This window comes from Gymnoscopelus braueri (assembly GCF_963280865.1).
Source record: "Gymnoscopelus braueri genome assembly, contig: SCAFFOLD_130, whole genome shotgun sequence".
In the NCBI taxonomy this organism is placed as follows: Eukaryota; Metazoa; Chordata; class Actinopteri; order Myctophiformes; family Myctophidae; genus Gymnoscopelus; species Gymnoscopelus braueri.
Genome location: NW_027660732.1, coordinates 81,919 through 102,948, shown reverse-complemented (window position 1 = coordinate 102,948; position 21,030 = coordinate 81,919). Strand labels below are relative to the sequence as shown.

Genomic DNA, 21,030 nt, shown 5'->3' with positions numbered 1-21,030 from the left:
GTGAGTCACTGTTGTTTGGGTTTACGGATAGATACAGCTGGGTATCATCGGTGTCGGCATAGCTGTGGAAGTGGACACCATGACTACGTATAATTTCTCCAAGTGGGAGCATGTAAAGGGAGAATAACAGTGGACCGAGGATCAAGCCCTGGGGGACACCAAATAGGGAACTTCGCTTCTCTGAGACATACCGCTCTATTCTCGAGCACTTTTCCCCCCCCTAAACCACGTTAAATACCGATAATGGAGCTGCGCCGCCCCAATAGGTTATTCTAGCACCTGCTCTACCCGTCACCATTATGCCGACGCCGTTATTTGCGCGTGGAGGTGTGCCCGTGGGCGTGTTGTTGCTATATCCCCCACATTGCCATTCTGCAGACACACATGGGTACGGCTTTGGGGGGGGGGATAGTGGAATCTACAGTAATACCACCCGCCGGTTTCTAAAAGCACCCGCCAAGTGCACACAGACACTACAATGGCTTTGTGCATTGGACCATGAGCCGTGTTGCCAGCCTTGGCGAGAAATAAGCAACCGCAGGTCTATGAAAACAAAAAGAAGCAACTATAAGGCCACATGAGCACTTCAAACTACTAACTAGAGCTTTCATATCCCCTAAATATTTCAGCCCGGCTCGACTAATAATTGACAAATTAGGCCCAGCCCAGCCCGTCAGTCATTTTTCTAAAGAAGCCTTATTTCTCATTAAATCTTGGTAATTCGTTAAGAACAGGAGTCATTCTACCCTATTCCAACAGTCTATATTTTATTTAAAAAACAGCTTGGAGCAAATAGGGCTATATAAATATATACACTGCCCCATAACCATTTTAAAAATGATTATGGTTATTCTATGAAATATATGTTTCATAGAATAACCGTAATCATTTTTGCGATGGAGAAATCACATCCAATGTTACCTTCTACTGCCCGCTGCCTGTGCTCTCATTTGAAGAAATAATCCAACATTTACTTTGAGGTGAAAAAGACAATATAGTCTCAATAGTCTGAAGATCCATTCTATATGTCATGTTATGGTTTAAACTTTAAAGGGCGCTCTCTGCTGCTGCCGTCATGACAAGACAGCTGATTGATTTGACCTACTTTTGCGTTGCGCTGCCCTGTTGATTAATTATTTGGCATCAGCTGTGTAAGAATATATAACTATTTTAAATGGCTTTCATATACTCTTGGGGATCTGACTAATATGACAAGTTGCTTATTGTGAACACAATACGCTACAAATTAATTAATATATGAATTTATTTGGATTTAAAAAAAACGTTGACCTGGCCCGGCCAGCCGGTGCCGACGGGTCGGGTCCCGTTGGGTTTGGGCTAAAATTAAGCACTTAAATTTTTTATAAGATGACCGGATCATCTAGTGTGATTTTCATTTTGGCTGCTGTCTCGTTAAACCCATGCTGCGGGTGCATATTATATTATATATTATATATATATATTATATCATTATTATATTCCCCACGTAAATGCTACGTTCATGTTTACTGCATTAAAGGTTCTCAATCTTTTCAGGCCATCGACCCCCCCAAAATAACCATATTTGAACTGGGGACCCCCCCATTTTGTTTGACTCGGTTCCACAGATAAATATTGTGAAAATAGCAGATCTACAAGCTCGCCAGGCATTGGGTGCTCCATTGTGGTCTCGACCCACAGGTTGAGAACCACTGCATTAAAAGCTCCAAGCAAGTTACATGTCTAGTATGTTGTTGACCACGTAATGTAATGTTTTTGGTTTAGTGTTAGGCTACTCTGTGGCGCGCGCGCGCCTCATTGTTTATGCTGTCCAAAATAACAGATCTGTAAGCTGTCGACACGACATGACGCAGCGCCGTTGATAGCTTGTATGTCTGTTATTTTGGGTAGGTAGGCGACACACATACGCATCGCAGCAATGTGTCTGGGTTTGAGAGGATATTAGATGATTGATGTAAACTTAAAGTGTTCGGGATTACTGAACAAAGGTGGATGATGAAAGATAACGGGGACAATATGGATGTAAGTTAACTTTAACTGCGTCACTTCAGAGGAAACTATGGAGCTACTTCAGAGATGTTTACACACCCCTGGAATCCATTAGAATGGTGGAAATAGAACAATAACAGCCACTGTTCTGCTGCGCTGAACTCTGTGTGGCATCCAACATACAGGCATCCAACATACATGCGGCATCCAACAGAGCGCAGCGCAGCACCGGTTTAAAAAAAAGAAAAAAGACGCACTGACATTCCATAGGCTAAATCAATGCATTTTGTGATCGCATCGCACAGAGGCTGCTCTACACACTCACACAGACACAAGCACGCAGAGATTTAGCTATTTTATGGATAGATATAATAGATGTCATTAATTTATTTACCGCAATATTTCACCCACGGTTTATCCGATATTAATTAATAATTATATTTGATTGACCTGAATCCACCCAAACCGCGGTTAACTGCGGCAGCGATCCGCGCATCTCTAGTGAGTAGGCTAGGGAGGCTACATATAGACCTTTCCTAAAACTGTCCAATTTATTATACCCATGTGCTGCTACTGTTTGTCTGTGTACCACGTAGGAGCGTTGTCGCAACATGATGTAATTAATTATTTGGGAGCAGCCGGTGTGTACCAATAGTATAAATATTTTAAATGGCTTTCATATACTATTCCGGATCTGACTAATATGACAAGCTTATTGTGAACACAATAGGCTACAAATTAATATAAAAATGTATTTGGATAAAATAAAAATAAAGAAGGAAAACAAGCCCAATGCAGCTTATAATAATCAGACCAGGCAACAGTGCAGACAGGGAGATAGGCTAGAGCATATATTGGATCGGAGATGACGGCTAGCGCAGTCTTCTCTTAAAGGAAATGGCTTCTGGCACGGTGATTGGTTTTATCATTGTAACGCCCAAACCACACCTATGCATAATGTAAGGGATAGCTCAGGTGTTTGGCGGGTGAGAGGGGTGCCACAGAATACCAAAATTTGCGGGGAAACGCCTCTTGCCTAGTCCTAATTCCATAATTAGTGGTTTGTTCAAATTAAACCTAGAATAGGGGCCATAGTCTCCAAGACTCACAGAATAGTTCCGGCCTGTGAGGTAGGTGCGGAACCAGTTCAGTGTGGGTCCTGAGAGGCCAATCCGGGTTTCAAGTCTGTTCAGGAGTATTCCGTGGTCGATGGTGTCGAAAGCGGCACTCAAGTCGAGGAGGACAAGGACAAAAGCTTTTTTTCGTCTGTGCTCAGTCTGATGTCATTCATGACTTTAATAAGTGCTGTCTCTGTGCTATGTCCGCCTCTGAAACCGGACTGAAACTTTTCGTACATGTCATTTTTATGAAGGAACAGCTCTAGCTGTTTCAGCACTGCTTTTTCCAGAATCTTACCTACTGTATAAAGGGCAGGTTGGAAATTGGTCTGTAGTTGATCATAACAGAGGAGTCTAAATTAGTTTTTTTGAGTAATGGCCTAACTAAAGCGGTTTTAAGTGGGTCTGGGAAAGTGCCTGATGTTAGGGAGCAGTTAACAATGTCCAGTAGTTCATTGATAAAACAGTCTACTGTCTCTTTAAAAAAGGAGGTTGGGTGGTATTACCTGTAGTGACTCTCCCTGTGGTATCAGTGGGACCGGTGACTGTGTGTCCTCATCCCCTTCCTCCTCCAGGAACCATAACTTGAGGTCCTTCCAGGTCCTTCGCTCCAATAACTCAGGGGGTATGGGGCTGTCTAGCTCCTGTGGTGTCTCTGCAGCAGGCGTCAGCACAGACTGGATGGTGATAACTGTGTTGATGATGATGGGAGATACCTGACCATGGAGAGAGGTTGAGAAGGCGCATACAGTAGCACTTTTTCTAATATAATTGAGTCTACAGTGTATGCAGGCCGGTCAGGCCTTGGTTGACACTGCTCACAGATAAATGCTATAAACTCGAAAATATTTGTCTGTGATCTAACTTAGTAGTTTTCTAATTAGAACTGATTAGATTGAGATTTAACTCAAAAAGTCTTTCTCAATAATTCATTTGACTGTTAAAGGAAATCTGCTTGCCGAATGTCCCTGAATAGAATACGAACTGAACACAGACGTGTTCATATATGTATTTAGATTAATCTTACCTTCAGTGAAAGGGTGTTGATGCAAACCTCCAAAGCTTGAGGGGAGGTGGGTGTCTGGGTGCTTTTGTAGAACACCTGACAGGGCTGCAGCACTGTGGTTACGTTCTTCCTCTTCTCCCTCAGGAAGGGACAAGCGTCAACCTACAAAAACAGTAGACGGTCAGTCAAGCCATCGGGAATGTTTTAGCACATACCAAGGCTTTATTTGACCTGCTTAAGAGAAGTGATAAAAGGACCGAGCGGGTGATAAACTACTGACTGCCTAATAGTCACCTGCTGTCAGAGCATGTGAGCGGAGCGGAGCGAGGAGTGGAGCGACGCGATTTTGACGTGAGCGCGGAGCTGGTTTATAAAAAGGTTGGAGCGCTACTCAGAGCGAGGACCGCCTGCCGCTTCAAGCCGCCACGGCGGGGGCAGCGCACCGAATGTTTGAGCATGCCCGGTCGCACGGACTCAGAGACACACAGACATCCAGCAGTGCACAGCGCACCGAGATTTCATTAGAATTTTTACTTTCTTTTTCTTTTCTTTTTTTTTTACTGTTGAGCGACCCGGTTTGAGCGGAGCATGGAGCGAGAGGTGCGCAAATCAACATGAGCGACGGAGCGACGGGGAGCGGAGCGCGGGGGGAGTCAACGTGAGCGAATAGCGAGCGTGAAACCAGCCCCCTGGAGCGCCGTGCGGCATTTCCACCCGCTCCGCTCACGTGCTCTGCCTGCTGTATTAGCTGATATGCCAGCTGACAAATCAATAACAGCTAAGGCCATATCTTCCCAAAGAGTTATATGACAGCTGACCAATGAGCACACCTAAAGTGGTTAAAGTGGGCTGAACTGGCACCATGAGTGACCTCTTTGCTTAATCCTATTACGTCTGGATGGATGAAACAAACAAACACAGAGGGGAAAACACTGACCTTCTACGGTTCACAGAATGGCTGCATAATAGTCAGGCTGGAAGCCAGCAACTGTGTTTTCAAATAACTACCTCCATACATTGTCAGGAAATCTCAGCGGGACTACCTACTACCTTTCCATTACTCAGGGCAGTTTTCCACAGCAATATGTAGATTCTTTAACAGAAAGTTCTTAAGCCACACATTTTGACAAAACGTCAACTAAACAAAAAGTCACAGGAGTACAGCCATGGAGCAGTATTTGATGCTAATGATGAGGACTAACTTTTAAACTACGATGATCATGTTCAGTAAGAAATGTATGGTTATATTGATTTATTTAAGCAAATATCACTGTTCAAATAATATTTTCTCATTGTATTTGTGAATATACAGTATAAGACAATGGGTATGTGATAAACATTATTACTTAAGATTCATCATTGCCCTCGCATTCAACTTCAGGGAACGGCACATTAGTGCTCTCTTCACTCAGGCTGATATGCGTGCTCTCCGTTGCATACGGCCGGGCAAAGGGGAATGCCCAGGTGATCATTTAAATTGATTTTATTCATTTACTAGAATACTTTATCACTGCAGGACTTTTTGGCTTTGCAAAAGACCTCACCTTGAGGTCCTTGATGACGGCAGTCATCAGCGATCCCTCTGCATCATTCTTCATCACCAGTTCACACTGTGTGGTCATCAACAGGGCGGGGGCGTCGGCACGTGTTAAATCTGCCACAAAGACGATCTCTGGATTCCTCACGAAAACATTGATCTCACTCTTGGATGCCGTCACTGGAGATACCACTGAGGGTAGCAAAGAGCAACAATGATAATTATGCTGGCTGATGTTTACTAATGAATACAGAAGTAGACATTATGTAGACAATGTTAAAGTTATACATTTTTCTTGTAAAAAAATAAAGTGTTATAGCATTTCTGCTTCATTAGATAGTTTACAGTGGAGTATAACAGGATAAATGAGACATCTTGAAGACATTCTATGCAACTTACTTACACAAGTACATTTACAGCAACATTTTAACAAAACCTTTTGCACTAAATGTTTGTACAGACACAAACAATGCCTCATGTTATTAAATGTGAACCAGAACTATTTGGATTATAAATGCATTTATAGTATGCAGACTGGTATTTATCATAGTTTTCATATTGTATATAAGTATCGAGTGTATACTGTTCTTTTGTATGTGAAAATGGCAGAAACATGTTTTTGCTTTTATTATTCCATTCATTCATCTTTTATTTGGATTTAAAATGATGGAGCCCTTGGGGTCTCAAATGTCTGGTTACGCCAAGAAAAACATAACATCTGAAACCATGCAGAATTAGGTTCCGCATGGATTGTCATAATACATACATTTAAATGTAAATGTCTTATCTAATAGACATAGGTTATTATGTCATTGGAATAATATAGCCAGCTGTTTTTGCCATTTACTGTGTTGGAAAATGGAATCTAATGATTCTCTTGTCTTTCAAAAATCAATAGAAATATTACAATTGTTAAATTATTTTCCCCTCTCCAATAATTTGGCCAATGTGGATGTTTCCCTCGCCTCCAGTTTCACGTTGAACTTTTCACACCACGACTTACACTACTTTAATAGCTGCTTTTTCTCTGTCATCTCTCAACATACAGTATGCACGGGGATACAATCAGATGCTGTGTCTACGGGTGTTTGTTAAATCAGGTGGAATCTGTTAGCTTGTATCTATTGACGCCTACATTCATTAGTGGGTACTATTGTTTCACGAGCTTCGCTTTGGGTTTGGCTAGCTTCGGTTTCACCTCAATCAAGTCAACACACAAGTGTTGACTTGATTGAGGTGAAAGTCTTAAATTATTCTCTCATTTGTTCTACTTTGCTTGATTAAACTCCTTTAAAACAGAGAACTCAAACATTGATTATTATTAATTATTACAACTATATCTTCTACGTCTAAGTGACAAGTGTCGACCCACCATTCTCCTTGGATGAAACTGAAGTGGCAAGATTCTTTTTATCCCCTCCTCTGTTCGTGGCCTTGGGCTGCGGGGCTGGAGCGAAGCTCTGCTGGGTGGCCTTGAGGAAGATGTCTGCCACGGTAAGCAGGAACTCCATGCTGGCACAGAGGTAGAGGTCCTGAACTGTTGTATCCAGAATGAAGCCATCGCGGCCCTGACGGTAGTTCACCTCCACCATCATGTTCTGCTCGGTGCCGGGTCGCATCGCCATCATCCTGGGAGGTTATTATGAGGAGAGTTGGGATGTAAAGAAAGGTGTAGAAAAGGGAAAAAGTAGTGGAGAAGTGAAGAGAAGAGGGGAGAGTGAAGACGACAGTATTAGCAAGAATTGAAAGAAAGCTAATGAAATCGTATCTGAACACATTCTACAGTAGGTCTGTTTTATGTAGCTAGTAGCTACGTATGTTCACCGCAGACACGCTCTCTCTAACAAACCTAGGCCTGTGTATTATGAATATATTTATCTGTGTAGCACTGATGATTCTGTTTTGACTGTGTCTTTGTGTGCCACCACGGTCTACCCAATCTGTGCCCTCAGCAGGGCCTGTCAGCCCGTTAAGATGGATGGAGTGGGTAAGTAGCCCCGTCACACTCTGAACACATTCTAACATACTACTGGATCACACTTCAGGAATGATGACAAGCTACACCATCTGTCTAGGGAGAGATGGAGGAGATGTTTTATCACATGTTGTATCAGCCAAGATTGTGTATGTGGTAGTGTTAGCACAAATACGTTTTGAGCATGTGTTTACCCATCTATGCCTGAATAGACAGTATACAACCGCTTCTGTGTGTGTGTGTGTGTGTGTGTGTGTGTGTGTGTGTGTGTGTGTGTGTGTGTGTGTGTGTGTGTGTGTGTGTGTGTGTATTGTGAATTACACTGAATAGCATTACCAATGTTCAGCAAAGGTTGATTATTTGAAAGAACAAAAAACTGACACAGCACTTAAAAATAAATATATACTGTACATGTATGTATGCTGTGTATATTAAGGTAATTATGTTTGAGTGTGTGCATTTATACATTTGTACAGAATTATGTGCCTATATCAATATACAGTATATGTGTCTGTCTTGTGTGTGTCCTTAGTACCTGGAAGTGACCATCTTGATTCTGGGTCTCTTGTCGTCCAACAGGCAGTTGGCCAGTCTGACTGAGGCCTTCATAGAGCTGTCAGAGAACATGTTGAAGGAGGTGGAGATGGTTCCCAGAGTAAACTCTGCCAGCTTCTGCTGCTCATCGTGGGAGTCCAGCAGCTGCACCTGATTAACAACAAAGAGATGCAAAATAAATGTAATGAATGGATAAAGGGACACAGAGAGAGAGAGGTCAGGGCTGTGTCAGCCGTGGGGTGCAGCCGTCAAGACATGAGGAAGCTCAGAGGGGAAATTTAGTTTGTGGACAGATTATTCGTGTTTGTAGAGTCCCATATGGGCAGAAGTGAAAGCGATGGTGGGGGGGTAATAAAGTACCAATAAAGTACAATAATTCATTTATTGGCCTAAGGGTGTCACTAAAGGAAACGCCATGTGGTCACCAAAATTAGTAGGGTTCATCCTCTTGAACCCATGAAGGTGCACAGTAAATTCCATTGCAATCCAGAGAGTAGTGTTACTGATATTTGTAGGGGGGGTAATTAATGTGTGGAAAGTTTCGCCGCATAGTGGTGCTAGTGGTCACCAAAATCAGCGTGAGCATGAAGGTGCACAGCAAATTCCATCGCAATTGTTGTCTCCGCCGGAGGTTTTTGAAGTGAGGTAAGACAGGATCAATCAGTCTTGATTGGAACAGTACCTTCCAGTACAAATCACCCGTCCGTGCGTGTGTGTGTCCCTCTGAGAACACCTAACATTGGTCAAGCAAAGGCGCAGAAGGCCAAAGCTAAGAAAGCATACTCATCTACAACAGTAACACAGAAGAGGACTATAGAGTTGAATTGATCCCACAACAAGGCCGAAGTCTTAATACTGTAACAATTGGCCACCTTGATCAAATACATTATGTAGCACTAGAGAAAACTGACATAGATCAAACACACCAATCAACTGCTGAAACTGTTCAAGACAATGAAGATGAAGAAGACAGACAAGCATTTGAACAAACCAGTCAATTACGACGACTCCCATATGACACATTGCTTCAAGAAGAACATTTTTTAGATGCAGACACTACATATTCAGTCGCCCCTGCAGAACACCAAAAACCATGCGCATTCTACCAAGACGACCCGTTCTACCAAGACGACCCGTGCTATTAAAATAGCACGGGTCTGCTGGCGGAGACTTGTGCTCCGAGGAGCACATTTTCTAGTTTAAAAATGTTTCAGTTATGCTGTTTGGGACTAAAGTGGTGGACGGATGGACCAATTCTCTGACACAGCCTTCCTCAGAGCCCCGCTGCCAGGTGGCGAAAAAAAATGAACAAAAAAATTAGCAAGCGGAAGTAAGACAGCAGGACACAGACCGACACAGGGTGATGGAGAAGGAGAGACCATTAGAACATATTTACAGTCTTTACAATTTTATTTAATGTCTGGCAATATGACTGCCAGTGCTTTTCCCCCACCTCGTTCTCACTGGGGCTGTACAGGACCAGAGTAATGGAGTCAAACTTGAAGTCCAGTTTGAGTGTGTTCTTCTTTCCACTTTTCCATGTCTCCACAACAGCAGCGGTCACCACAGTGTTACCTATTGTAACATTAAAACATAATCACACAGTGTTACCACTCTCTTGTAGCCAGAAGATCAGTAATCTGATACGTCTGAGGAAATCTAAATACAATGAATGGGTACCCATATGAGGACCTCCTCATAGTCTTCGCATTTGTTCTGTGATGCAGTTATATTTTTCAATTTCGGAATTGTTTTCACTCAGTTTTAGCCCATTCAATGAATTTAGATATCATCAGTAGGCGATGATCGTCTCGCTACGCAAGAGGCAAGACTAAGTGTTAGCTACTGTATCATTACAATGAAACATATCTCACAGTGTTTAATATAACAATGAAGGCAGGAGTTATACGCATGTTTGACATTAATAACCCAGAGCTTAACCCTGACACAACTAACTTCATTTCCCAAATGACAATTCTGAGCGTGCACGATACACTCTCTCACTCACACACACACACACACACACACACACACACACACACACACACACACACACACACACACACTCTCCTCCTTACTGCTTGTTGGTCCTGTAGTTCCAGAGCCTTGGGACTCTTTGATGGATGCTGTCTCAGAGGAGGGGTCGAAAGTGGGAGGAGGAGGAGGAGGGGGCACAGTGTCAGACGTCTCCGACAGGTTCTCGCTAAGTGTACGCAGTACCACCGTCATGTCATCCTGACTCAGAATCAGCTGTGAGATAAACAGATGCAGATACACATTAAAATACTGTACTTACAATATGAACTGAAGACAGTGATTCGCACCGATTCACAGAGCAGACTTGACATGGAGACGGAGACCGTGAAGCCTAACTTATCATATGTGACCACGTCTCTCCCTCAAAATAACGAAGATTCAACTGAAGAATATCACGCATTGCATCGTTTTCTGACGTAGCTGAAGCTACACAGAAGAACTGTACCTGGCCTGCACTTTTTTAAATATTTAACTTTAGAATGTTATAATGAACATCGAAGGGCTCTGATCGGGCTGGAACCTTGCCCACATTTGGAGTCATACATCATGTATATCAATCAATCATATATCTCACGGATGACAGAAGTCATATATGACTGACATCACAGGCTGGGCATAATGTCCGAGATCCACATTGGAGTCTCATGTGGATTCCAAGATCAATATGATTCTATTTTTGTTGTACTCATTTTGTTTCATTAATTACGGGGCCAGAGCTCAGCTCTGGACCTGTTTTAATGTTGCCTGTATTCTTCTGTTTCTGCCACTTTTCGCAGTTCTGGGTGAACCGTGCTGTCGCTTTTTACGAAACTCGGCCATATGGTAGATGGTCATGAAAAACGATCAAGAAATAATTCTCACAATCTTTCGTCAAAAGGTGGCGCTATAGCACTCACTTGAAAATGCCAACTTTGAACAGGTACAACTCATGTCCTGTTTGACCTACATCCATAAAACTTCAATACACACATGCGTCTTCTCATGATGAACAACTTTTACCCTCTGACTTTTGACCTCTGACCTTTAGATCTCCCACCATTTTGAATTATATGAAAAGCAGCTAAAATCTCCTCCTGGGATTTTGGAGCAATCTGCACGAAACTTTTTACACATGAACTTTGGAAAAAAAGTGAAAAATGAAGCTTTAATGAGCCAATGAATATTGCAGTTTTATGACAATTATTCATCTGCCCCTATCACATACATGCAGACTCACATTTCTTTGAAACTTTGCGGTAATGTTGAGGGTCATTCCAAATATCACTGAAACCAATCTTACTCCAATTGGTCAAAGGGGGGCGCTATAGCGATTTTTTTGAAAATGCAAACTTTAAACAGGCAAAAGTCATGCCTCGTTTGGCCGACAGCCATTAAACCTGCTTACACATGTGCCTTGACTCATGAGGAACACATGTATCACGTTGACCAGTAAGCTCCGCCCTTAGATTGTCCTTAATTTTGAGCAGTTTGAAAAACACTTAAACCCAGGATTTTCCAGCTATTTGCGTGAAACTGTATCATCTGTGTGATCTCTTTTTTCACAGTTTCTGTCTGTTGGTCCAATGCCTTCTCCCTTAAACGAATGCCTCACAACACCAAGGTTGCCAGTTCAAGCCTCACTTGATGCAGGCTTCATTAAAGTTGCATTGCACACAACATGACTGTATCAGTGAATACATGTGCAATTGTTAAACATAACATGAAATGCTTAACAATATTTGTTTGTCAATTTTATGACATAATTATGTTCTTGTAGAAAGTGAGCAACAGCAACAGTCCACCTGGCCTATTCCCATGGATTGGATCTACCCACCTCACCTGCTGTCAATTCTCTCTCTCTCTCTCTGTCTCTCTCTCTCTCTCTCTCTCTCTCTCTCTCTCTCTCTCTCTCTCTCTCTCCTTTTTTTTTTCAAGCACAGGTGTGTTGATTAGGCTATAGCTGAACTTATGGTGAACTCTGCTTGCAAGTTGCTATGACATCACAGGGGCTCCAATGGAGCTGAAACCTTGCCCTTTTCCAGTAAAGCAGAGTTTAATAGCAATTATTTCCAAAATTTTGTATATTTTGCAATAAATAAATTTTGCAATTTCTACAGCTGTACTTTTGACTTGTTTCTACCAAAGATATCTGTAAAAATAGCAGTCAAGCAAATATATTTTATTTTGTGTGTGTGTGTGTGTGTGTGTGTGTGTGTGTGTGTGTGTGTGTGTGCGTGCGTGCGTGCGTGCGTGCGTGCGTGCGTGCGTGCGTGCGCGCGTGCGTGCGTGCGTGTGCGCTACACGCTGCATACAACTCAGTCCATAATTATAATATGGTGTATGTATATATATATATATATATATATATATATATATATATATATATATATATATATATATATATATATATATATATATATATATATATATGCATACACTATAATTATGGACTGAGTTACACACACACACACACACACACACACACACACACACACACACACACACACACACACACACACACAGTAGCACAAGACTGTATAATCTATGTCACACACTTCATATAAAGATCAGTCCATAATAATTCAGCTCTGTACATCATACAATTAAAATATCACTACAGTAAAGTATTTAACAATACAAAATATAACTACTTGGCTGTATGGCAATCTCATAAGACACTGACCTCTTTGTGTCACTAATTAAATGATATTTGAAAGATTCATATCACTTGGTAAGACTTTGGGTGGGTTAGAGAGATGTTCCGGTCGGGAATCGAACTGGTGACCTTTCGATCCACAGCTCCCCCTTCCTCCTCCCCCACAGCTTCTCCTCCCCCCGCCTTCCCCTTTTTTCCTCTTCTTCCCCCCCTCACCCAGGCTATTGTTCCCCAGCTTTAGCGGAATGAGAAGAAAGGCAGTCTTGGAGTCCGTAGGTCGCTGGTTCGATCCCTATCCACGACAATGTATTGAGATGATCATGATTTGGCATTATTCGGATAACACATAGTGTTTCTTGAGGATAGGCTTAGGCGTTGTTTTACTGAGGTTAGGGTTAGTGAAGGTTTAAAATGATGTTAATTGCATGGTCTTCTTTCTCTCAAGTTCAGTCTTCTATGTTTCAATGGCTTATTGTGCATATTACTTATCATTGCTTCTTTCTTTTTTCTCTCTTCATTCCCTGGCCCCGTATTATCGCTGCTTGCAGCCATATTTCAACTTATTACTGTAATCATATTTTTTATAATGACCTCAATTATGTTTGGCCAGTATTGCAGGTTGACAAATGTAAAGCAATTCAACCTTCAGTCAGTGCTTGATTTCCTACATGTACATGTACACATAAACACATCTACCTAAACTGCCGTCTCTCTCTCTCTCCCTCATACAGTCACATGCATAATGTGCACACACACTGCACACGACCACTACTCACATTCATGGGTTTGAGGTGAGCTGTAATCTCTATATCAGGTATGTTGTGGTACCAGGTGGATGCCAGGTTTCTCTGGATAGACAAGTCCAGGTTAACTGATTTTAGCAGCTGAGTCTCTCCTTGAAATCGTTCCGCCTCATATGTGGTTCTGGAAGCAAACGGAGCATGCAGGAATTGTAGATGGAAACAAGATATGGAAGAAAGTAAGAAGCAAGGAATCTCTATTCAAAACTACTGACTCCTTAGTGAATTGTGAAAGTGAAAAGTACCAATTTGTGATAACAAGGAGCCTAAAATAGTGCTAGTGGCTCCTAGAAGCCATGCTGACCCTTACACCCAATCAAAGTGGTCTGAACTAACCATGATTGCTATCCTTAGAGCCCTGGGCTTTCTTTAGGGGTTAAAAATGTAACATTAAGAGTTCATCCTGCAATCTGCCAATTCAATTCCAAGATATTTGTGAGGAAAATTGACAATTTGGCTTAACGGTGGTGCTACAGGACAGGTCATGGGTTCGCTCAACTGGTTAGGGTTCATCCACCGTGGATCTATGAAATTAGGTAAAAAATCACACCCAGTGTGAGTAAGCGGTGCCTACTCTGATGAGTGTGTGCTGTCATTCAGGCAGTACAAATCTATTTGATGTGTGGGCGCTGGCATTCAGACCCACACATCTACTCTATTTGATGTGTGGGTGCTGGTATTGAGGCGGTACTAAAAGAGTATTTATACTCTTTTAATCAACTTTTAAGTATTTTTTCTCATTTTAACTATGTTTAAGTATTTGTACTCATTTTAACTATGTTTAAGAATATTTACTCATTTTAACAACCTTTAAGTATTTTTACTTATTTGAAGTACTACTGAGTATTTTTACTCAATTTAAGTACTGTTAAGCATTGTTACTCAATGTATTTACTTTAAAGTATTTTCAATCACTTTATTTCCTGTAAAGTATTTTTTACACATTTTGGCATTGTGATCTCATTTTAAATAAGCCACTGTGCTTTTATGAACGATCCAGTTTAGAGGACCTTGTATTGTTAATTGTATTTCCATGTACTGTTCCCATGTCTTTTCTAAATAAAGTATTCAATCAAAAAGCAAGTTTCATGGCAATCCCAATCTGGGAACCCAGAACCAAATAAGAATGAAAAACAGCGCCCTCTGCTGTTTGTACTATCTTACTTGGCTCTGGGACAATGGCGACGTAGCACCCGTGCGCAAAGGAAACCGGGGTTTTGGTCTGCCTTCAGCTTTCACTTCCGGTGGTGCCACTATGTTTTCATTCCCACTAACAATATTTCTACACGGAACACTAACACCACTTCTCCCAGAGAACATGGATTGTTTTGGTTATAAGCCCACTTGTTTCTATGATGAAAGAGTAAGTTAAAATGTGAATATCTTTCCGTGGTTTTGTCTGCTCCGCGGACGCTATTGTTAAATTAGTTTGGGTTTGTTTCGAGGGGGAAAGATCGACGGACACGTGAATCCCGCCCACTACATTTGATTGGGTAAAGCGCGGCCTGCTTCCTGATCTGAAGGCACGCCCACTTGTAGCCCAGTGCGTACATGTTATGACGAGCCTTCACGACAGATTCCAACGCAGAGCAGAATCTGTTCTTGAGAGATTATGGCAATCCAAACATTCGATTTTGAGATATCTTGTTTTCAAGAAGAAATGTTGGCCTAAAGGTCCGTACATACTAGGACTAGGAGTTTTTATTTCATGCTATTAATTAGCATTAATTCAAACTGCTGTTTGTGTATTGAGTACATCCATACAGAACACTAATATTACGAGGCAATAAAGCGATTCACTTCTTTTCGAAACAAGGTCGATTTTTTACCGCAAATAAAAGCATGAACCTGTATGAATGTGGCAACCAAATGAACAGTTCCGATTGTTTATTCGCCACACTCCCGGTGTGTAAGGACCTTAAGGGTGGAACTAGAGGAAATGCCATGGGGTCACCAAAATCAGTAGGGGCCATAAAGAATTGTCACACCTTTTTGGTTAATGCTTAGGGGCATAATTCAATTCCGGGAAGTAAAAATATACAGCATAACATATAGAGGCTCTTCAATTATGTTACTGTTTTACAGATGGTCTTGCACTCACCTGTACATCTTGAGATCACTCAGTGCCACTGACATCATATCCACTACAGGGGGGATCTTTGTGTGGGTTTTGGACAGCATCTTAGTAAAGTGGTTCTTGACGGAGATCAAGCCCAAGTCGGCTACGATGACATTGGTAGAGGAGGAGGACTGGGGGAGGAAGATGACAGGAGCGTTGAAGTGGACGTTAAGAGCGATGCGCATGCTGCGCTCTGCCAGTTCCAATACGCCCGTGGCAGCCTTCTCTGCCACCTGCGCTGTCACCTCAGCCAAGGCCTCTTTAGCCTCCTGGAAGTTGTTGATGAAAGCCTTGGGGGACACAGATGAAAGATCAGCATATTTGTAAATGTATATGTTATTAAGAGTGAAAGTTTGAGGATGCATCTGAAATACAGTATAATCTGCACAGGATAAAATTGACACATTATAGCATCTAGAGGTAAATTAGAGGCTAATTGTGGGTAGTTGGTGACTTGGTAGGTGTAATTAGATATATCACATATGTCTACATATAGTTTCAACAGTGAACCAAACTCTGGTGCACTAGGAAGCGAACCGAGACCCAAATTATTTGGCGGAACAGAGTTTGTTTATTTGGTTCGCATCAGAGTTCAAATGAGTTCCAGCGCAAACTAAATGGACTTTCCGTCAACAGGATTTGTTTTAATCAAACTAAAACGTCCAGGTGTGAACGCCACCTTAGAATTGAGCTGCTTAATTTGACAGAAATTGATTTGAAATCGATTTTCTCAAAGATGTAATCGAATCAATAAAAGTGATTTGCAAGTGAGTGTAGCAAAATCTAATTTTGTGGGTCAAATTGGGTTAATTTTATCATTGTATTAAAAAAATGTTACAAAACATGACAGCGCTATGTGTGGGTTTCTAATGAAGCCTCTAAACAAATATGATCTCAACATGTCATTTATCTTACCAGTATGGAAGAGAGAAACTTGTAGAGGAAGATGACTTGGATGCATCCCACATTTAGTGTTATGGAAGTGTCTACTTTACACATATCCAGATAGGCGTCTCCCTCTGTGGCAGCTGTATAGTTCACCATGTGGAAGTTAAACACCTCCTTATCTGCTATGGACACTGCCTGGGGAGATCGATCATGGACAAGATAGATGGGACTATAATATAATTTTGTTCTTGAAATTGTCTATTGACTTGTACACATACTGTACAGTAGGAGATTATTCACTAGGAAATTAAGCCTTAACTAACCCTTTTTTTAATAGTGATTCATCATACCTTCTTGTAAATAGCATCTTTGTCACAGTCCAGGATGACAATGTTCTTCAGGTTGGCCAGAATCTCCATCTCCTTTTTCCTCATCAGAACCTGTGACACTAGACCTGGACAGTTACAGTACGACATCACAAAACTACACTTAAGACTCCTTCAACTACCTACAGTAGAATGTGGCTTTCAATAGTTTTACCACTCATGGCTTCAAATGATCCACTTGGTGACATAATGTACTTTGCACAATTGTCTGTTTTCCATCGAGCAACGCTGTTGTGTGACAAAGTATAAATTAGGATTTAACCATGACTACACCATACCCAGGGATGCTTGCAGCCTCGCACCCAACCCATGTGCAGACTTAAGACTTAGTTGGGACCGCAACTGGCACTACAGATCCCCATGGAAAAATTGTGTTTAAATAAGAAGTCCTTTATAACTTTGCACCTTTGAGCCATCTCTCTCTCTCTATGCTAAGGCATGCAACTATAATGAGGAGAGCACAACTAGTGCAACTGGCAGCCTATTCTATTTTCCTCTCTGTAAGAGAGGTGTTGTGTAAATGTTTGTATTGTCAAAGTATTGTGTGATCTGTCAATGTATTGTGTATTTGTTTATGTATTGTTATTTCTGTGTCCTGATGGCTGCTTGGCGCTAAATGAATTTCTGCAAGGAAAAACAAATAATCTATCTAGGGTACAGTCACACATACAGTATGCTTCAGAAGTGTCACGAAGTAAGGGGGTGGAGTGTCCGGTTTAGGTATTTTGATGCTTTCAATACTGAAGGGTGGAGTTCAACATTGGTGAACTTTGACTGGGTGTCAACCAATAGGAAAGAAGCACCATGGTTGACCCCACTTAACAGGCATTTCACTTTTAGCTTTCTTTCAATGAGCCAAACACTCCAAAGTAAGTCAAACAAACAACACACCATGTGTGACGTCACGTGACCGTACCCTTAGACAACTGTAAATACCTGCCGATCAATGCGTTACTCATGGGAGCATTACTCCCATGAGTAACTCCCCCTGTCTTCAACCACAGCAGTCTTAATTGAGTGTGATTTAACATAAATGATAATCAAAGGCATACATTTTATTTTCACATAATTTTTATTGAAGATTTCAGTTGTACAGGAGAATAAACAATGACAAAGGACTCTTCAGATTTTCTGTGAAACAAACGCACAAGACAAACACAAACCCCCCCACCCGCCCCTCACAAGGTTGCAATTGACAATGTATTAAAAAGTACAGGAAAGAGGGCAAAAAGTGGAAAAGGAGAAAAAGAAAAAGACAAAAAACCAAAGAAAAAGAAAAAGAAAACTCAGCCAAAAGAGTATCAAATTAGATGACATGACAGCTTGTGATATACAAACAAGGCACAGAGAAAGCTCAACCCACACTGTTCTCAAACACTTGAGGGGCCACCTCGAGCACGGGCTCCGTCACTGGAGACCGACCACCTGTCCAACAGGGGTTGCCATATTTTCAGAAAGACCTTATCTTTTTTGATGATTGCATACCGAATTCTCTCCATATGTAGGACATTGCCCAAGTCTCTAAGCCACTGCTGGAACAGAGGACTAGATTCAGATTTCCATTGTTGCAAAATTAAACGTTTGGCCAGCAGTGTGCACAAGGAAATGGCTTGACCCTCGAATGATTTAATAGAGGGATTGAATGCCACGGATCCAAACATAGCCAGTAGTGGATCTGGCTCAATGTTTTTATTCAATGCCTTTGAAATATAATCAAAAATAAGTGACCAGAATGTGTTTAGTTTTGAGCAGAACCAGAACTGGTGAGCAAGTGTGCCGGTCTCCTGTTTGCACTTATCACATAAGGGAGTGGTATTGGGATATATGGCATGAAGCCTTGACTTCGAATAGTGTAGTCTGTGCACCACTTTGAACTGGACCAGGGTGTGTCTGGCATTTATAGAACTGGAATGTATGTTACCCAAAATTGACTCCCAAACATCTTCCGAAATTGTAATATCCTAATCCCTCTCCCAGTCGCACCTAGATTTATCACTGGAAACAACATCAGAAGCCTGTAGAATGTCATAGAAAGAGGAAACTGAACCCATAAAACCAGGTGTAAGCTGAAGAATACTGTCTAGTGTGTTGTGTTTTGGTAAATGTATAAAGTTAGGTATATGAGTCCTAAGATAGTTCCTGATCTGAAGGAACCTAAAGAAGTGTGCTGCTGGCAGGTTATGAGACCTTTGTAGTTGTTGAAAAGACAAGAGGTTACCCTCTGCATACAGATCCTTAATAGTTACTATGTTTTTGTTCTTCCAAGTAGAGAAAACAGAGTCTGTTAAGGCAGCAGGAAAGGCATGGTTATGACAGATTGGACTATCCAAGTGCACCTTGGGCAGATTAAGAAATGACTGAATTTGTTTCCATATTTTTAAAGAGTTAAGTATAATAGGGTTGGTTATGTAGGGTGGTATTTTACGCTTGGCTGGATTGTTAAGCAACGCAGGAAGAGAGGTAACACCGGCTGAAGCCATCTCAATCTGAAGCCAAGTTGGACCATTTACATCCTCTGCTGATAGGCAGTTGCGCCAAAAAGACAGCGCATACAAGTTGGCTTCCCAGTAGTACAATTTAAATTGCGGTAGTCCGAAGCCCCCTGCTGCCTTAGACTTACATAAATGTTTTTGAGATATCCTCACAGATTTGTTACTCCAAAGAAAAGATGAAACAACGGAATCCAACTTTTTGAAATAGTGGAGAGGTATAAACACCGGTAAACAATTGAAGATGTATAAAAATCTAGGCAGAGCGACCATCTTTATGGCATTAATACGACCAACCATGGATATGGGTAAAGTATTCCAGAATTCAATGTTCTTTTTCAATTGCTGCATCTTGCATTCCCAGTTCTTCTTTAAAAGTTCCCCATGTTTACGAGTGGCTATTATACCCAGGGTTTTAATTTTGTCTGTGGAAACCTTGAAAGGTGTCGTGCGCAGGAAGCTTGGATCAACATTCTCAGAAATGGGCATCAATTCACTTTTCCCCCAATTGATCTTGTAGCCCGAAAAACTACCAAATGTCTCAATTAAATGTAATAAAGGTGGGATAGATGTTTTAGGACGGGAAATAAATAAAGTCATATCATCAGCAAAAAGCGATAAATGGTTGACAGTGTTGTGAACTTGGATTGGGGCGATTTCTTGATTAGCTCTTATCTGACTGGCTAGAACTTCGATGGCTAAATTGAAGAGATAAGGAGAGCAGCTGTCCCCCTGTCTCACCCCTCTCATAAGATGGAAAGGCTGTGAGGCCTCCCCATTAGTGACAATTGATGCCTCAGGATGGGCGTAAATTATATTGATCCAATCTATAAATGTTTCCCCGAAGCCAAAATGTTTTAAAGTAGACAGTATGTATTTCCATTCCAGGCAATCAAAGGCTTTCTCGCAGTCTAAGGCAATGACCACCGACTCTTCCTTATGCTTATGATACATGATATTAAAAAGACGGCGTAGGTTGGAATTTATGTGGCGGCCCGGAACAAAACCCGTTTGGTCGGGGTGAATTAGATCGGCGATGTGCCTGGAGAGTCTATTAGCCATTATTTTACTCAAAATTTTCATTTCCATAGGAAGAAGGGATATTGGACGGTAGGAGGACATGTCTAATGGATCTCTATCTTTCTTCAAGATTAAAGCAATATTTGCCTGATAAAGAGAGTGCGGCAGCTCTGAAGCTTGTTTTGACTGCTTGAACATTCGCAAAAGCAATGGAGCTATGGTTGACTGAAACTTTTTATAGAATTCAATTACAAATCCGTCAGGGCCGGGGGCTTTATTGTTGGGAAATTGAGATATAGCTGTTATAATCTCACCAAGCGTTATGTCTGCATCCATTGCCGTAGCGGCCTCCTCAGCTAAGGTAGGCAGCTGGCTGTCGGCAAGGAACTGATTCATGATTTGGGGATCTGTATTCTTACTTTTGGATTGGTAGAGTTCCTCATAAAACTGAGCAAAACTCTTATTGATCCCGGCTG

General features: G+C 41.6%; 1 protein-coding gene across 1 annotated transcript in view; it reads right to left on the bottom strand.

Annotated features, from left to right (window-relative positions):
- LOC308081261 (intermembrane lipid transfer protein VPS13A-like) overlaps positions 1–21,030 on the bottom strand; it is a 167,121-nt gene that overhangs the window by 65,191 nt on the left and 80,900 nt on the right. Inside the window, exons 31-41 of the mRNA XM_080457648.1 lie at positions 17,010–17,113; positions 16,687–16,854; positions 15,754–16,061; positions 13,629–13,776; positions 10,259–10,430; positions 9,634–9,755; positions 8,161–8,330; positions 7,023–7,279; positions 5,658–5,842; positions 4,135–4,275; positions 3,614–3,823 (exon numbers count right to left, since the gene is read on the bottom strand). Coding sequence (XP_080313774.1) covers positions 3,614–3,823; positions 4,135–4,275; positions 5,658–5,842; positions 7,023–7,279; positions 8,161–8,330; positions 9,634–9,755; positions 10,259–10,430; positions 13,629–13,776; positions 15,754–16,061; positions 16,687–16,854; positions 17,010–17,113 — 1,985 coding nt within the window. The remainder of the gene's footprint in view (positions 1–3,613; positions 3,824–4,134; positions 4,276–5,657; positions 5,843–7,022; positions 7,280–8,160; positions 8,331–9,633; positions 9,756–10,258; positions 10,431–13,628; positions 13,777–15,753; positions 16,062–16,686; positions 16,855–17,009; positions 17,114–21,030) is intronic.